Source organism: Hippocampus comes, unplaced genomic scaffold (genome assembly GCF_001891065.2).
Source record: "Hippocampus comes isolate QL1 unplaced genomic scaffold, H_comes_QL1_v1.1 scaffold158, whole genome shotgun sequence".
NCBI classification, from domain to species: Eukaryota; Metazoa; Chordata; class Actinopteri; order Syngnathiformes; family Syngnathidae; genus Hippocampus; species Hippocampus comes.
In genome coordinates, this window is record NW_017805548.1 from 773,579 (window position 1) to 789,635 (window position 16,057).

At 41.8% G+C, this 16,057-nt stretch overlaps 1 protein-coding gene across 1 annotated transcript in view; it reads left to right on the top strand.

Moving 5' to 3' along the window:
- Positions 1 to 7,580: 7,580 nt before the first annotated feature.
- LOC109521733 (collagen alpha-1(XVII) chain-like) overlaps positions 7,581 to 16,057 on the top strand; it is a 30,504-nt gene continuing 22,027 nt past the window's right edge. The window contains exons 1-10 of the mRNA XM_019879763.1: positions 7,581 to 7,699; positions 10,827 to 11,170; positions 11,278 to 11,325; positions 11,409 to 11,462; positions 12,615 to 12,662; positions 12,771 to 13,157; positions 13,353 to 13,469; positions 14,226 to 14,333; positions 14,439 to 14,525; positions 14,676 to 14,726. Coding sequence (XP_019735322.1) covers positions 10,966 to 11,170; positions 11,278 to 11,325; positions 11,409 to 11,462; positions 12,615 to 12,662; positions 12,771 to 13,157; positions 13,353 to 13,469; positions 14,226 to 14,333; positions 14,439 to 14,525; positions 14,676 to 14,726 — 1,105 coding nt within the window. The 5' untranslated portion in view covers positions 7,581 to 7,699; positions 10,827 to 10,965. The remainder of the gene's footprint in view (positions 7,700 to 10,826; positions 11,171 to 11,277; positions 11,326 to 11,408; positions 11,463 to 12,614; positions 12,663 to 12,770; positions 13,158 to 13,352; positions 13,470 to 14,225; positions 14,334 to 14,438; positions 14,526 to 14,675; positions 14,727 to 16,057) is intronic.

A 16,057-nucleotide genomic window follows, 5' to 3' on the forward strand; every position in this document is an offset into this window, starting at 1 on the left:
GGCTCTCGGTTGTTGGTGCCTCCCCCGTCCCTCGTCCTGGGCCGTCCACTTGGGTGGAGTATGCGCACAACACCCTTGTCTCTTCGGCCACAGACCGGTCGCCCTTCATGTCTGCTTACGGCTATCAGCCGCCACTGTTCCCGTCCCAGGAGGGACAGGTGGAGGTTCCGTCGGTGCAGTGCCATCTGAAGCGAGCCCATCACGTGTGGAGGGAGACCAGGGCCGCCTTGTCCCGCACGGCGTCCAGAAACCGGCGGATTGTGGACCGTCGTCGTCGCCCGGCACCGTCCTATGAGATAGGGCAGGAGGTGTGGCTGGCTACGAGGGACCTGCGTCTGGCCGGCGTGTCGACCAAGTTGGGGCCACGCTTTACTGGAACGGGTGATCTTGGACTCTCGGCGCAGGGGTAAGGGGTTCCAGTACCTGGTCGACTGGGAAGGCTATGGGCCGGAGGATCGGCAATGGGTCCCCCGCTCCTGGATCTTGGATCCGTCCCTTCTGAGTGACTTCCACGCTTCTCACCCTTCCAAACCGGGTGGGCCGCCAGGGGGCGTCCGTTGAGGGGGGGGGGTACTGTCATGTCCCATTTTCGACAGCAGGTGAAAACGGTGCTTTCTGGCCGGCTGCACACCTGCTACCTATTTGTTATTAAGCACTGGCTTTATTAGGGCTGTCTTTCTGACTCTCACTCGCCGGCGAATTGCTTGCCGTGCCACTGCTTTGCCCATTGTGTCGGTTCTTTGCCTTTTCGTATTTTTAGTACGCGGGTTAGATTTGGTTTAGTCATTTCGGTGTGTGTTAAATAGTGACAAGTTTGTTTTTTCCCCCTTGCCTTAGTGCGAGCGTTTTTTGTTACTCGGTTTTTGCGTGTTTTCCTGGTACTCGTTTTTTGCCAGCGTTTTCTGTTGTCTCGTTTTTGCGGTGCGGTTTTTGTTAATAAATCTTATTTTCATACGGAGTTCTTGTTGTTGTCTGCTGTTTCGGGAATCCTATAGATCAATTTTGGTTGCGAATGAAGCGGGTTCCTTTCCGCTTCCCTCGCAACGTGACAGCTTCAAGGTGTAAAGGACCACACTGTTGCCGGTTAGGCCCAAGATGAAGATGAACATGAGGAGCACCGGAATGAGCGATGGGCATGCCGTCCACTCGGAGATGTCGCACATGGTGTAGTTCTCCATCTCTTCATAGTCGTAGTATTGCTGAGAGCTCTCAGTCTGCTCCATGGCTGTTCTGTCTTAGGCTTGGGGTGGCTCGTGTTGCTGCTCATATGAGCTGCCCACTCTGACACAACCCTCTGAGCCCTGAGGATGCTACATGCCACCCTCCAGCCCCGAAATGACTGCCCACTTCGAGTGGAAACACGTTCATTTGTTAACTTCCTGAAACATAGCACAATACATAACATCATCTACTCTTCCTCTTTTCTTCACTTTTACTCACTGGAAATGTAACAAAGTAGAAATAAATGCAAATAGTTAGATAGAATGAAATGGTACAGTGCAAGATCAATATTAAAAAAATTCAATTAATAAATCACATCTTACTCAAAAGTAATTTCAAATTCAAATTCAATCAATGTAATGACATATTTACATACACTCCTGAAATGAAACGTGAACTTCTGTGTGCTTCAAGAACTCGACGAAAGATACATTCATTCTGAAAAACAGGAAATAACTTTAACCTACTTGTATTAGCTATCATGTTACTTTATCTGCTCTTCTGTTTCCTCTAACCAGTGGCACAAAAGCAGTTGGTTTCCTGTCCTGCTCATTGGGCAAATACTCGCATGCATGCAGTTACATTTCTCTCTCTCTCTCTCTCTCTCTCTCTCTCTCTCTCTCTCTCTCTCTCTCTTTCTCTCTTTCTCTCTCTCTCTGTCTCTCTCTCTCTCTCTCTCTCTCTCTCTATATCTCACACACACACACACACACACACACACACACACACACACACACACTCACACTCACACTCTCCCACACACTTGCACAGGGTGCTCTGTGCTAGGATCCTAGAAGACCAGATTTCTCTCACCTTAGCTACTTCGTCCAAGCAAGCTCCTCCTGGGGCATTCCAAAGTGTTCCCAAGCCAGCCGGGACATATTGTCTCTCAGGCATGTCCCGATAGCTCCTTTGCTGCCAAAGAGGTGACTTTCCACATGCCGAGAGCCAGCTTCAGTAGCCGGGGATCAGACCGCAAAGGTCCCTCCCTCCGAATGCAGCTTTCACCCTACAGTCTGGAAATTGGGAGGAAAACATTGTTGTTGAAATACCTTTTCAAAAAGCAATTAAAACCAAAACGTAATTCTAGTAGTCCTTAAAGTACAAACATAAACACAATCAGAGCAGCTTTGTTTCTCTCACTGCTGAGCCACCCCTCGCCCCCCAGTCTTCAGGTGAGGGGCTATGTGCCGTATCGCTTAAGCTCACTAAATCACCCGGTGAGCTACCAGCTGCTCCGGGATGCTCCAAAGCAATGTTCCCTCTCAACTGCACACATTCAAAATTGTGCACAGCTCGCACCTTCTCAGCACACAGCAAATGTTATACAACATAATTTTACAGTGTTTTATAATAATAGATAGTTATATATAATAGATATAAGAATAGATAGTTAGATACAACATTTAGGATTAAAAACTATGCCTTATTTGTGATGAACACTTTGGCCTACTATACTGCTGTATTTTAATGTTGTTCAATATGGTGGTACTTGGAGAGCTCAGTATTTATGTACTGTAGGTGGTAGTCCCAAGTCCCAAGTTTGAGAATGACTCTTATCAAGCATTTGTTGTTTCAGGAGACTGAAACAACTGAGCAACCGCAATAGTCTCCGATGAAAGTATAAATTGTTACATCAAGGAAGAAGCCAACCTCCACTGACTTTCACAGGAGAGCATGGATGTTTGGCTGGATTCATTAGAAGATTGGTTCTTTGTCAAAGCTTAGTAACTTACTAGGCAAAGATTCATATTTATCTCATTTATTATTATTTTTTTTTTTTTAAATGGGAACTATTGCCTGTGTAATACCTAAACAGTCAACACCTGTAGAAACTGAAATTCTAAGGGTTTTGTCTAGCGATTAAGGAGTGGCCACACACCAAGCGACTAAAACCCACGGGCGTTGTCTATCAAGACATGCGAGTGAATCAACACCATCGCTAATACATGTTAGTCATCAGAAGTGGACTGGAATTGCTGTGCAGGCACAATCAGGATGGGCGGACTCACGTCTATCCATCCACCCGGGAAGGGCACGGCAGGCAGGACAACACCTGTGCCAGCCCCATCAAAGCACAGGACACAGGCGCCGCACTGCCGCCACCCCCACAGCCAAGCAAAGGGCCCCACCCACCGATGAGCCGGCCCCGCCGCAGATTAACTGCTCACAGAAGGTGAGTCGATGATATAACGAAGAGGAAAAGCTTTTGTGGGACACAGATGGGAACCCAAAAAAAAAAAAAAAAATGTAATCAACGTATGAGAACACAGCTTGGCAATAAATCAAACCTATCCGTCACATTTTCATAAGCTTTTGGATTCAAATTTATGGTGCCACCTTCTAATTCAGGTACGGGCAACTTAAATAAAGCGGTGGCCACAATTTTTCTTAAGTACTTCTGGGGAGGAGGTGGGGTCACAGAGGACCACACACTTCCTAACAAGATCTATGACAAAAAAAATGCTATTTTAAATATCGACAAAATTTATGCATATGTCTGTTTTTTTACTGAATCAATGTGTCATGACCAGTTTTTGTTTTCTTTCATGGAATGTCTTGTTTTCTTATGGTTCATGTCTTGTCCTGTTCATTAGGTCTTGGTTTCCACCGATGTTCCTCAACCCGGTGGCTCGTGTCTTCCAATCAGCTCCTTGAGTCACTCGTGTCTTGTGCAGGTATTCCTCACTGCGTCATCAGTTTGCTTGTATTTCGTTCACTGGTTTCTTTCAGTCCTTGTTGGCTCATTGTTTATGTTTGCTGTCTGCTGTTTGTCCTCATGTCATATTGAGTCTTATCCTTTTGTTTGTTTCAATCTTGTTAATTTACTAGCTTTGATTAATCCACATACCTTGTTTGTGTGTTTCTTATTTTGACAATAAATTCCTTTTTTGAGTGTGCTCCTGCCCGGCCTCCCAAGTTCCCTGCAACTGGGTTGGCAACCACTCCTGACACAATGTACATCATAGTATCTGAAGGTATTTCAGTTCTCCATTTCTCAATGCACATATGAAAGATCCAGCCATCAATAGGAAAGGGTTTGAATGATCCAGAAATAACCAAAAACATTCCATCCCCAACAATAAACTGCTGTTCACGGGGGATAAAGAACAGGTATAATTACTTGTTTAATAACTTGTTTAATTTTTGTAAACCTTAAATAAATTCTTCAAAAAAACCTTGATAAAACTACCGTAAATTCCGGGCTACAGACCGCACCTGATTAAGAGCCGCATGCTCAGATTTATGAAGAAAATTCAATTTTGTAATTATATGCGCCGCACCGTACTATAAACCGCTGGCCAATGAGTAGGCGAGGGTTTGCTTCTGCGTCCCTGCCGCCTGGAACGCCTCCGGGTGAGGCCGCTGACGCGGTCCCCCGCTGGACCCCCGAAGAAAAAAAACGCAAAATTTCTTAAGGTTAAAATAATCTCCATATTTTTATGAGCATGATAAATGCATTTGCACAACGAAATTACGTTGAAACACAAAATAAGAGGCCAGACAAAGGGAGATCTTGATGCGCATTTGCGTAATTACAAGGAGAAATACTGCAGCCCACTAGGCTTTAAATAGAATAATGCAAATCATACAAATGGGAAAAGATATATGAAATTATTTCTATAGTCAGCCGCATAAAATTGACCATCGTTGGCAGCTTTAGGCCCGATGCTGCGCGGCACAAAACTCAGGTAAAATGTGTTCTCTCGTGGCCGCTTGTTTTCAGTATGACGGGGGAGTCACCTTTTTTATTTACAGTCCGAGTGAGAGGCAAATCAAATGTCAGAGGGTCTTCGTCCATATTTATTATTTCATCTGGGCTGATGGAATTTTCCGCTATCTTTGTTTGTGTGAATGTGTGGAACGAAGCAAGTTTGTCCTCGTAATTGGGAGGGAGCTGCTGACACATCGTCTTGCGTGCCCTAATAGACAGGCTTCCATTTCATGAATCTATAACACCACGACGGCCCACCTTTAAAACCTTTAAAAGCTTTGGTTGTCTTTTTACACTGGCTCAGTTCTTCTTGCCGGAGCCTCCATCTTCGCACCATCGACTCGTCTATGCCAAGATTTACGGGTAGCAACTCGATTTCCTTGTTTAACTGCCAGAGTGATCGCTTTTAGTTTAAAAGCTGCATCATATGTTTTTCGTCTGGTATTCTCCATGTTGATCAGGGTTAGAAGAAAGACTAAAATAAGGAAGTTGTGATTACCGGTAATCATACAATTTCATTGGACCCCTGTGTACTACTCATTCATTTTATTGGTCGACTGTTGCCGGGTAACATATTTTTCCCCCGCTACGGCAAAAGAGCGGAAATTGTGATTAGTCATACAATCTCATTGGACCTCAGTGAAAGACTCATTCATTTTATTGGTCCATGTTTTTCCCACGATGGAAAAAAAAAATTTAAAAAGCCGCTTCATATTACACGCCGCAGTGTTGAAAGTGTGGGAAAAAAGTAGCGGCTTGTCATCCGGAATTTACGTACAATATACATTTTCCATGAAAGCCATGTGTTTGCCTCCCCCACATAACCCAAAACAAAAATTGTTAAAAAAAAAAAAAATCCACACATAAGTGAATCCACCAGTGGCGAGTCATGAGTATGTGAAAATAGACTATAATAGAGCAAACATGTTCATAATCCCCACTGCACACAAAATAATTAAATAGATAAATAAATAAATTAAAATGAGTAGATAAATAAATCAATACATAAATAAATAAATAAATAAATAAATACATAAATGAATAAAATTGGTAAATAAATAAATATTGTAACAACTTTAGGGCAACCAGATTGTGGCCGCCACTTGCCTATCCTCATTCGAAGTTATGTATGAGATCCAGATGGCAATGCCAGGAAATAAAATGTGCAATGTTGATCTCTTGTTTCATGGCTGTCATTTGATGTAAAACCAAAATGTTTTCAGTCCACAGCAAAAATAAACGAACTGGCCTCGCTGTTGGAATACTTTTGGAGGTGAGTGTACAGTAAGTGGCTATACTTTCTGATCACATTCAAACAAACGCTGTACAACTGATCTGATAATAAAGATAGATTGTGACCCTAAATAGTCCCAAAGTAATTCAAGGCAAAGAAACGTCATGTTTTCAGATGGCCAACTCTCTTACACTGATTTTAGAAAACTTGATGTAATAATCAGATTCAGTAATTTGGATTGGTTTTGAATAGCACCATTATATGAGTCAGTACACATTTGCGCATACTGTGGCTCCAAAGTTTCATCGGAATGTGTATATAATTACAGACAGATTTTTGTTTTCTCATGAAATTCCTTCAGGCATTATACTTCAGAATAAGGACATACTACAGAAACATGCCAGCAATATAATGATATGCCATCAGCGAATAGCGTAAAATCATCAAGACAAGCAATCATTTTTCAAATGAAATAAAAAGAAAAATCTGCTACCTGTTGAAAAACAATGCTGAGAAGTCATAAATCCCTGGATTGAGTGTTTAGGATGAAGAATTCATTTGTGACGGTCTTAACTACCTTCTGACAGCAGCATATTCCTAAACAGCAGTGATGGATCATACGTTTCTCAACTATATGCATATCGGAGTACGGATCCATATTGACTCACAACTACTATGCATATCGGAGTACGGATCCATATTGACTCACACGTTATTTACTTTGGAGAATTTGAATGAATGTAATGATTTAGAGATGACATGTTCTGGCAACGACGGGTGGCGCGTCTGTTGTACTTTGTTTAAAGCACTGATCCTGATTTTGGAAAAGGTAAACAAGAAGCTCAGTCGTCTCTGTTAGGTGGCACTGTGTGGACAAGTCACGCCTCACTACCATTAGGAGGCCCAAATAAACAAATCAAATCCTCCAATGTTGTAAAGTTTCACAAGGTGTAAAATTTGGACATGCTGCTAAATCCATTTTTGGAAAGTGATCTGCGCCTCAGTTTGTTGTAATGATGTAGCTGTCTATGATGTAATACCCACTGTAAGTAGTTAAAATTAGAAATTTAAACGTGCACGTACAGTGGTGAAATTGTAAATCAAATGGCCTTTACGATCGACAGCAGCAAAGCACGTTTTTGTTGATTCCACACACTTCTTTCCCTTTGCGTATTTTCCCCACCTTTGCTCTTAAAAACAGCATACTTGGCTTGATTGATAAAGAATCTTCATCTAAATTTGTTTTTAAATCTCAGTCATGTAATCACAGAACAACAATGTTTGCTCACTTTCACATCCTTGAAACTAGCATTTTGCTCTCAGTATTTGGGCCCGGGGCTATTTTTCCTGTGCTGGTGAAGTAACCGCCCCCTCTGCCTACTTTGTTCGAACTTGTCAGCTGAAGGTATGAGTCACACAACTTATACATAAAATCGCCAGACATTTGCAAGGAAGAGCACACCATATTCTTTAGCACCTGCACTTAATACCTGAGAAGATAATCATTTGTTGGAAAAATTATCTGAGAGGTAAGACTGGAGTTACTTTTATTTATTTATTTATTTTGCCTGCAAGCCATAAGGATTGCTTAATATTCATTCTGATACATATAGATACATGTGAATGCACTTTATTGTCTGCACTTCTGTTGTTTCTGAGGTTGAAAAGCCTGACCTGCGCTTCAAAATAATGAAACAATTGCAGCCCACAATAAATTGAAAATTAATTTTACAATCATGCTGATTTTATTTCAATTGACATATGCATAAGAGGCATATCATACTGGAGCCTATAGAGTGTTGTTCATGTTGTCCTGACTCAGTTCAGCTCATTTCCAGTTACACTTTAAAAAAAAAATATATATATATATATATATATTTTTTTTTTTTTTTAAGAATTGCAACTTAAGTTCAAAATGTAAGCAATCGCTTTGAGCCATTGCTTATATTTAGATATTTTCTGGGTCGTGGGGATTTATGCATGTGAGTGACTTGGCTGTGGACTGTTTGGGAAAAAAGAAATTGAAATCAAAAAGACAAAAATGCCCATGTATACAGATGTTGAAAAGATGCAATTTTTGGCTTATTTAAATTATGGAGCAGCAACAATAACCATATTTCATTGTGTCCGTCACATGTGGTGCATGTCTAGTCCGGCAAGTTTGGAGTTTTACTGTGACAAATTCACTGTAGCACAAATGAAGATATAAAACACCAGAATATGAAGGAAAAATAATTTTGTTCTTGTTGTATATGTGCATGCAAAGCCTCTCATGCACATGACATTAACTTTAAAAAAAAGCATCAGCACTTTTGAAAAAAATTAAAACAGGATGAAACAATACATTTCTGGGGAAATTTGTAAATTTCCCCAGTGTGGGACAAATAAAGGATATATCTAAACAACATCGTGTATTGCATAGTCAAGTTTCTTGGTTAGACGGAAACTTAAAACGTCAGACAAGTTTCAACACTCGTTACCAAATAGTGTTGGACCACGTTTGAACTGAAGCACTTTTCTGAAGTGAACAAAAAGCCGCACCCTTTTCCAGCTTGTGGTGAATACTTTTAATGCGGAGCGTGTTCCCTACTGAAAAACTTTTGCCTGGAGTCACAAATGCAGAAGAAGTATCGTGACACCAGTCTGAGAATGATTCAAAAAGTGAAACGTTTCCCTCAGCTAATGGTATTATTCAGTGATGTTTTTAAATTTATATGATGCTATGTTTCAAATATGAATTAACCATTTTTCCCTACTACTGTGAGGGATATTTTGTCCCCCTGGTAGCGTGTAATGGTTCACTCATCTGATTTTCTACCAGGGAAAGTGAGATGCAACTGTGCATGCGTATCTGTTTTCCAACGTGCCTCATGCCATTGATTGGCGGACAAGAGGTCTAAAAGAGTTGGAGTGATGCTTGTGAAATATGATCACAGTGTTTCTGTTAGCACACATGACAACAGGAGTGAACCGAATAATTCCCAGAACAAAACAATGTAAGGTATGTGGAGAGGCTTTTCCTTTCCTGGAGTGTATCATCATATCATCTGAGAAATCATGTCTATTTGTAACTTTACGGACTTTAGTAGCAGATAAATTGTGATCAGGATTTTGGGAACAAACGCTAAACCAGAATTCTAATTATATTAAGAATTATGATTACCGTATTTTCCGCACGGTAAGGCGCTTTGGAGCATAAGGCACACCTTCAATGAACGGCCTATTTTAAAGTGGTTTTCCTATATTGGGTGTGCCGCATTATAAGGCGCATAGAAGCTACAATAGTGGCTGCGGTTGCGTTATGCACCCACTAGATGGAGCTATGCTAAAGTGAATACAATACAATACAACACAATACAATACAATACAATGCAGCTTTATTTATGTGGAGCCTTGGCTGTGGTTGCATTATGCATCCACTAGGGGGAGCTACACTACCACTAGGTGGAGCTACTCTAAAGGTAATACAATACAATACAGCTTAATTTATATAGCGCTTCCACAACCACTGCAGCTGTAACAAAGCGCTTTACAGAACATTTAACATACTATGTCCAAGAAATCAGAATATTGATCCACATATAAGGCGCATCGGGTTATAAGGCACACTGTTGGCTTTTGAGAAAATTGCATGCTTTTAGGTGCGCCTTATAGTGCGGAAAATAAAGTATTGTAAATATTAAGGGTCATATGTAGCTTTTGTATGATAACAGCCAGACAAAAGCAACACCAACAGCAATAGGTCCTTTCTTCTCATCTTAAAAAGGGAAAGGCTGTATTCGTCATACTTGTGCACCTCGCTCCCTCTGTCATGCGACCCATTTTGTTGTTGTTGAATTGTATATGGCTGTCGCTTATATCGCGCTTTTTTACTCTTGGTACTCAAAGCACTGTTTCCTCATTTACCTGAGGATGACATAGCATCATAATCCTGTTCAAGGACACTTCGTCGCGATGGCTGGGGACTGAACCCCCAACATCTGGGTCGGGAGTCGACCACTCTGCCACTGAGCCTCGCCACCCATGTTTCACTGTGACATACAGTACAATGTTGTGTCACCTCTTCATGACTTACAGTCTCAGAGAATATCAATAATGTCAAAACTGAGATCAAATCGATTAAAAAAAAAATTGCTAAAAATGATTTCGGGTTTCATGCAACCGTCATTGTTGAAGCTTTTAATCTCTGCTCAAAAGAATTAGATAGATACTGTATATTACTAACACATTTTAACCTTTTTCTGTAAAGAGAAATCTTGCATTATCACGCATCAAGACTTGTTGTGAGTTTTACTGTTCAAGTCCTCGTTAAAGAACAGCAAAATATTTTTTGGGCTGGGAATTAATACAGTTCTTACCCTGGGCAGTAATCGTGGTAGTACTTTTGTGTTTGCACTTATGTCTATGACTCTGGAGACTTTATATCGTTTGAACAAGCCCAACACGTTTCGGGCACACCAGACAAAAATGGTAAAACAAAGAAAAGTGTGTTGTTTTAAAACATGGCTATTAACTGGTTTGAACAGTGCTGGTTTGAACTTGAAATTGGCAAATAATTACACTATCAGTCATCCTAAGCCCTGGGCTGTGTCTTGTCAATGGTGGAATCAAAATCTAAGAACATGATAGAACATTCTATCCTCTTTTTACCTCTAGGTAATTGTTCCTACTCTGCTAAAGCAAAACCAGTTCTGTTTGGATCAGCAAAGGCACCAGAGGCGAATTCATCACCACCCAAGGACCTTTGTTGGCCGTCTCATCAGGCGGAGGGAATCCAGTAGCCTCAAACGCCACAATGAGTTCAGTGGCGGGGTTACGCTCCGGATTTGGGTCCTCCGGCACGTCGTCTGGGTTTGTGACCCTTGAAGAGAAGAGAGAAGGGAGTCCAGGTACGGTCACCTTTACAAAGGTGTCCAAAACCTACACAGCATCATCTCCTATTTTGAAGGATCGGAAGCTCATGGTAACCATGGCAGGAAATAACGCTGATGTTTTTGACGGTTAGTCATATTTTGCATTCTCTTCAAGATTTATCACTTCATACATCAGTTATTTAATTGAAGAAGAGATGATGAACAGACACATTTGATGTGTGGACATGTTTCAGGGAGTTCAGGCACAGACTCATCTCCTGAGTATTCCAGGAAGGAGTATGGTGAGTCACAGTGAATCACTTAATTAAAACTCTGAGGTGGCTGCTAATGTAATCAAACTGCCAATCTTTCTCCTTTATCTTAGGCTCCTTAAAGGTACCGTCAAGTTCCACCACACGAGGGAGATCTCAGAGTCGAGGTACACATGCGCTTCTGAAAGCAGCAAAATGGTAGTATGTGGAAAAAAAGAAAAATAAATTGAATGGTTTGGATTTTATATGGAAAAGGGTGGCCATCAACTAATGAGGTTGACTACAGACCAGTAAAACGTAGGCTTTACGTGACCATGATTTTGGGGGCCAATCGGCAATCAGCGAGTTTGAAAAAAACAATACTGTACTCGATCACTGATTTCAACAGAAGATGGAGCAATACATCTATATATTAAAAATGTGTATATTTACTCTACAGGCGATCTCCGCCAGAGCGAAAATGCATTGGAAAAAAATAATTTAAACCCCAAAAGTTGTTTCCAAAAATTATAAACATTCAATATGACATGTAATATTTACATGTTTACATGTCCTTCTCTGACACAAATGAGAAAAGGCACGAACAATCATTTAGGTGGCTGAAGATTTTGCTAAAACTATTGCTATTTTGCTTCAACAGCTGTAAACAAGTCCATGCACTTCCAATACTTACCAGCTACGCCTGTGAGCTTACGCCTGCTCCTTTTTGGCTTGTGTTGGAAGCTGGCTGTGTTGTTCAAATCCCAGTGCCCTCAGACCCCAACGATTATTTTGTCCTACATTTTTGTTGTCCACTTATTACCTGGCGTGTATGTGCCAAGCATGACATAGTCAACACATTCTCGAAGCCAAAACTTATTTTTTCTCAACCTTATTTTTCTGTTTCGTTCGTGTGTAGGGGGCCGTTATAGCTGTTGCTCATCAGGACATGCGTGTGTGTGTGCGTGCGTATGCGTGCCCGTGCGATAACATTCGTTTGCGAAGGTTGGTTGGCTTAAAAATAGATCTTATGGCCACAAAAAGGTAGAGCGCCCCTTTTCTAGCACATATTCAGTCAACGAAATGTAGACACAGCAATGCATATTTGACACTTTTTTGGGGGGTGGTGGTTGAGCCTCCCTTGCAGTTGGCGAGAAATCCCACTGGTTCAAAGTCAATTCTTGGATATTTTCAGCTTTTAGTTTTGGGCAATCCTGTTGGAGGACACGTGTGTGGCTCCTGTGAGCTTTGACAGACTTAACATTTCTTTACACTCGGCTTTAAGAAACTGTGAAAGTTGGTGATAACATTCAAACAATTTTGGATGTTTTCACTTTCAGAGAGTGAGATTCGAGCCAGGCTTCAGAGCGCTTCTCCTTCAGCAAGTTGTGAGTACCGCGGTTCATGTGAAGATGATGACCACAGATACAACACGGTCACTTGTAGTCTTTTCGTATTTGTTGACTGAACATCAACTGTTGCCATGCACTTGGCAGGGACCGAACTGGATGATGTGAAGCGTCTGCTGAGAGGAAGTCAGTCTGAGAACACCAGCACCATTCAGTCTCCGAACAACTCTTTGCCCATTCCCAAGAAGGCCACTGTCGAAACGAGAACCGTGTCTGAGAGCACCAGCACCATTCAGTCCACAAACAACTCTTTGCCCATTCCCAAGAAGGGCATTGTAGAAACTCGAACCTTGTCTGAGAGCACCAGCACCATTCAGTCTCCTAACAACTCACTCCTCATCCCCAAGAAGTCCAGTGTGGACACTAGGATTGTATCTGAGAGCACCAGCACTATTCAGTCGACCAACAACTCGCTGATTATTCCCAAGATCACCAGTCTGGACACCAGGATCGGGACAGACGTCTCAAAACCAGGTTGAGTTTTCTGTGACCAAGAAATGTTGCATTCATTTCAGAAGTCAGACTTTTTTTTCTGGGATTCAGGGGAGGACACTCAATAAGACTGTTCGCTCCTTCATCTTGTTTTTGTTTTTAAATAAAAAAATATTGCCCACCACAAGAAGAAATATCAAGAGTTCTTATGCTTACGAATTGTCGTGTTCACACTAGGTCTGTCCACAGCTCCAGATCCCTATGGTGGTGTTTGGCCTGGAAGTATTAACAGCAGCTACAGCTACAATACAAACCCCAACAACTTAACCACCACATCTACCATTTACCACTCAGGTCAGTCAAATAACATATCCCTGTGGCTATCACAGTTCATAACTGACCAGTCAGCGCCGCTGTCCCACTCTTGAAATAGACTCTTAACACATTGAGAATCATCCCATGTGATAAATATACGGTTGGTTTATAACAAGCACCTATGCACGTTGATATTTTCACTTCACACCGGTCCCCCTTAATTGGCATGTATTTGGTGCCTAATTTTTTTAATAGAATACTTTTTTAATTGGGTCAGACTTTTCTGGTCTAGAAAACAATCCATGTACAGCACAGGTGTCAAAGTCAAGGCTGGGGGGCCTGATTCGGCCTGCCACGTCATTTTATGTAGCCCGCGAAAGCAAATCAAATGTGTCAACTTCCATGACCCTTGCTGAAATCTGTACCAAAATTTCAAATTGTCATCTGTAATAAATAACTGTGACATTTTGCAAGAACTTTGTGACCCGGTTTACACTCACTTGAACAATGATACCGTTTTTTTTTTTTTTGTGTGTACAGGTAATAATATGATATGATGATTAAACATTTATTCGGTTTACTCGGCCCTCAGAGGGAAGACATAATTCTAAAGTGGCCCGTGACAAAAATGAGTTTGACATCCCTGGTGTACAGTATTAAGTACGTACAGTACAAACTATTGCTGTAGTTTTTAAGACATAATATAATGCACCTTGCATGAATGATCCTTGCGTGTTTTGATATTTTACAGTAATTAACAGGATCTGATCTGTTGTTTGATGTTGCTACATCTAGGAGGTGGGCGAGGAGGAAGAGGAGTAGCAGGAGGCGGAGGAGGTGTTCAGAAGAATATGGCCTTTAGCTCTCCCCCTGTGCACAGTGGACTATCTGTCAGCAGCACTGGTCAGTCTTTCTGGTCAAAACTCTGCCATGATTCATCCTAGACCAAGGACTTCAAGTATAAGACCAAGTGGTTTATTATTATTATTTTTTTTTTCGGTCCATCAGTGCCAGTGTATGGTGTTCAGAATAACCTCATCAGTACCACCAGCCCTCCTGCTACCATCTCTCCAGCTGGAACAAACACTGAAATAGGTAAAGCAATTGAGTCTTGAGATATTATCAAGATTTTACCATATGTAATTCAGACACAAGTATATTAATGATGTGAGGAACATTGTTTTTTAAATAACATCTTTACTACTTCCCTTATCGCACAATTTAATTATTCCCACCCCCCTCCAGTTTATGGCGTGCAGAAAAATGTCTCCAGCCCTGCAGTCAGCACAACTACAGGTAAAAACATTTCTTATAGCAATTAGATATGCAGTTTGTGTAAAATTGTAAATTTGACTCAGTTTACTTTCCAGGGAAGTTAGCCATTTGATTTGTTTTTGTGAAAAAGTACTTTAACTTAAAGGAGACACCAGAACCATGACCAGGGCCCAGCCTGAAGGGGAGCACATGAAATGTATGGGAGGGCACAATTATTGTTAATACGAGACAGACAGCATTTACTTTTATCCATCCATCCATCCAATTTCAACACTGCTTATCCTGAACAGGGTCGCGGCCGAGCTGGAGCCTATCCCAGCTGACTTGGAGCAGTAGGCGGGGGGACAACCTGAACTGGTTGCCAGCCAGTCGCAGGGCACACAGAGACGAACAACCATCCGCGCTCACATTCACACCGAGGGACAATTTAGAGCATTAAACCAACTTACCATGTATCTGGCTCCCCCTGTGACTCTCTTCCCCCGCATTTCTTTAAGGAAGTTCTCCCGAATATTGGTACATCAGTCTTGGCCATTATCAACAGCAGCCTCTCTTCTGGTATAGTTCCCCAACAGTTTAAACATGCTGTGGTCCAACCCTTGATCAAGAAACCTGGTCTTGATCCAGATGTGCTGTCAAATTGCAGGCCCATTTCCAAACTGCCTTTCATTTCAAAAATTCTGGAAAAAGTGGTGCGCATGCAGTTGAAATTTTTCTCATAACATCTTGGAGGTCTTCCAGTCAGGTTTCAAGACGATGCATAGCACGGAGTCAGCCCTGTTACGCGTTTCTAATGACACCCTCCTGGCAAATGACACTGGAGACTACATGTGTCTAGTTTTACTGGATTTAACTGCAGCATTTGATACGGTGGATCACATTATTCTGCTGACTCGTTTGCAGCACTTGGTGGTCATTGGCGGTAGCGCTCTTGAGTGGTTTCGGTCCTATTTAGCTGACAGAACCTTTTGTGTCAGCCTTGGCTGCTCTGAGTCACGCACTGCTCCCCTGTCATGTGGTGTTCCACAGGGCTCAATTCTGGGGCCTCTGCTGTTCTCACTGTATCTGCTCCCATTAGGTTCCATCTTAAGGAAACATGGTATTTCCTTCCACTGCTATGCAGATGACTGTCAGATCTATGTCCCACTGAGCAAAAAAGACGCTTTCTCATTAAGACCACTTCTATCCTGCCTGGAAGAAATCAAAATCTGGAGGGCACAAAATTTCTTGAATTTCAATGAAAAGAAGACAGAGGTGATACTGTTTGGTCCCAGTGGCCCTTGTACATCCCATCCTGTAGACTTGGGCCCCCTGTTCCCTTATCTTAAGTCAACAGTCTCAAACTTGAGTCT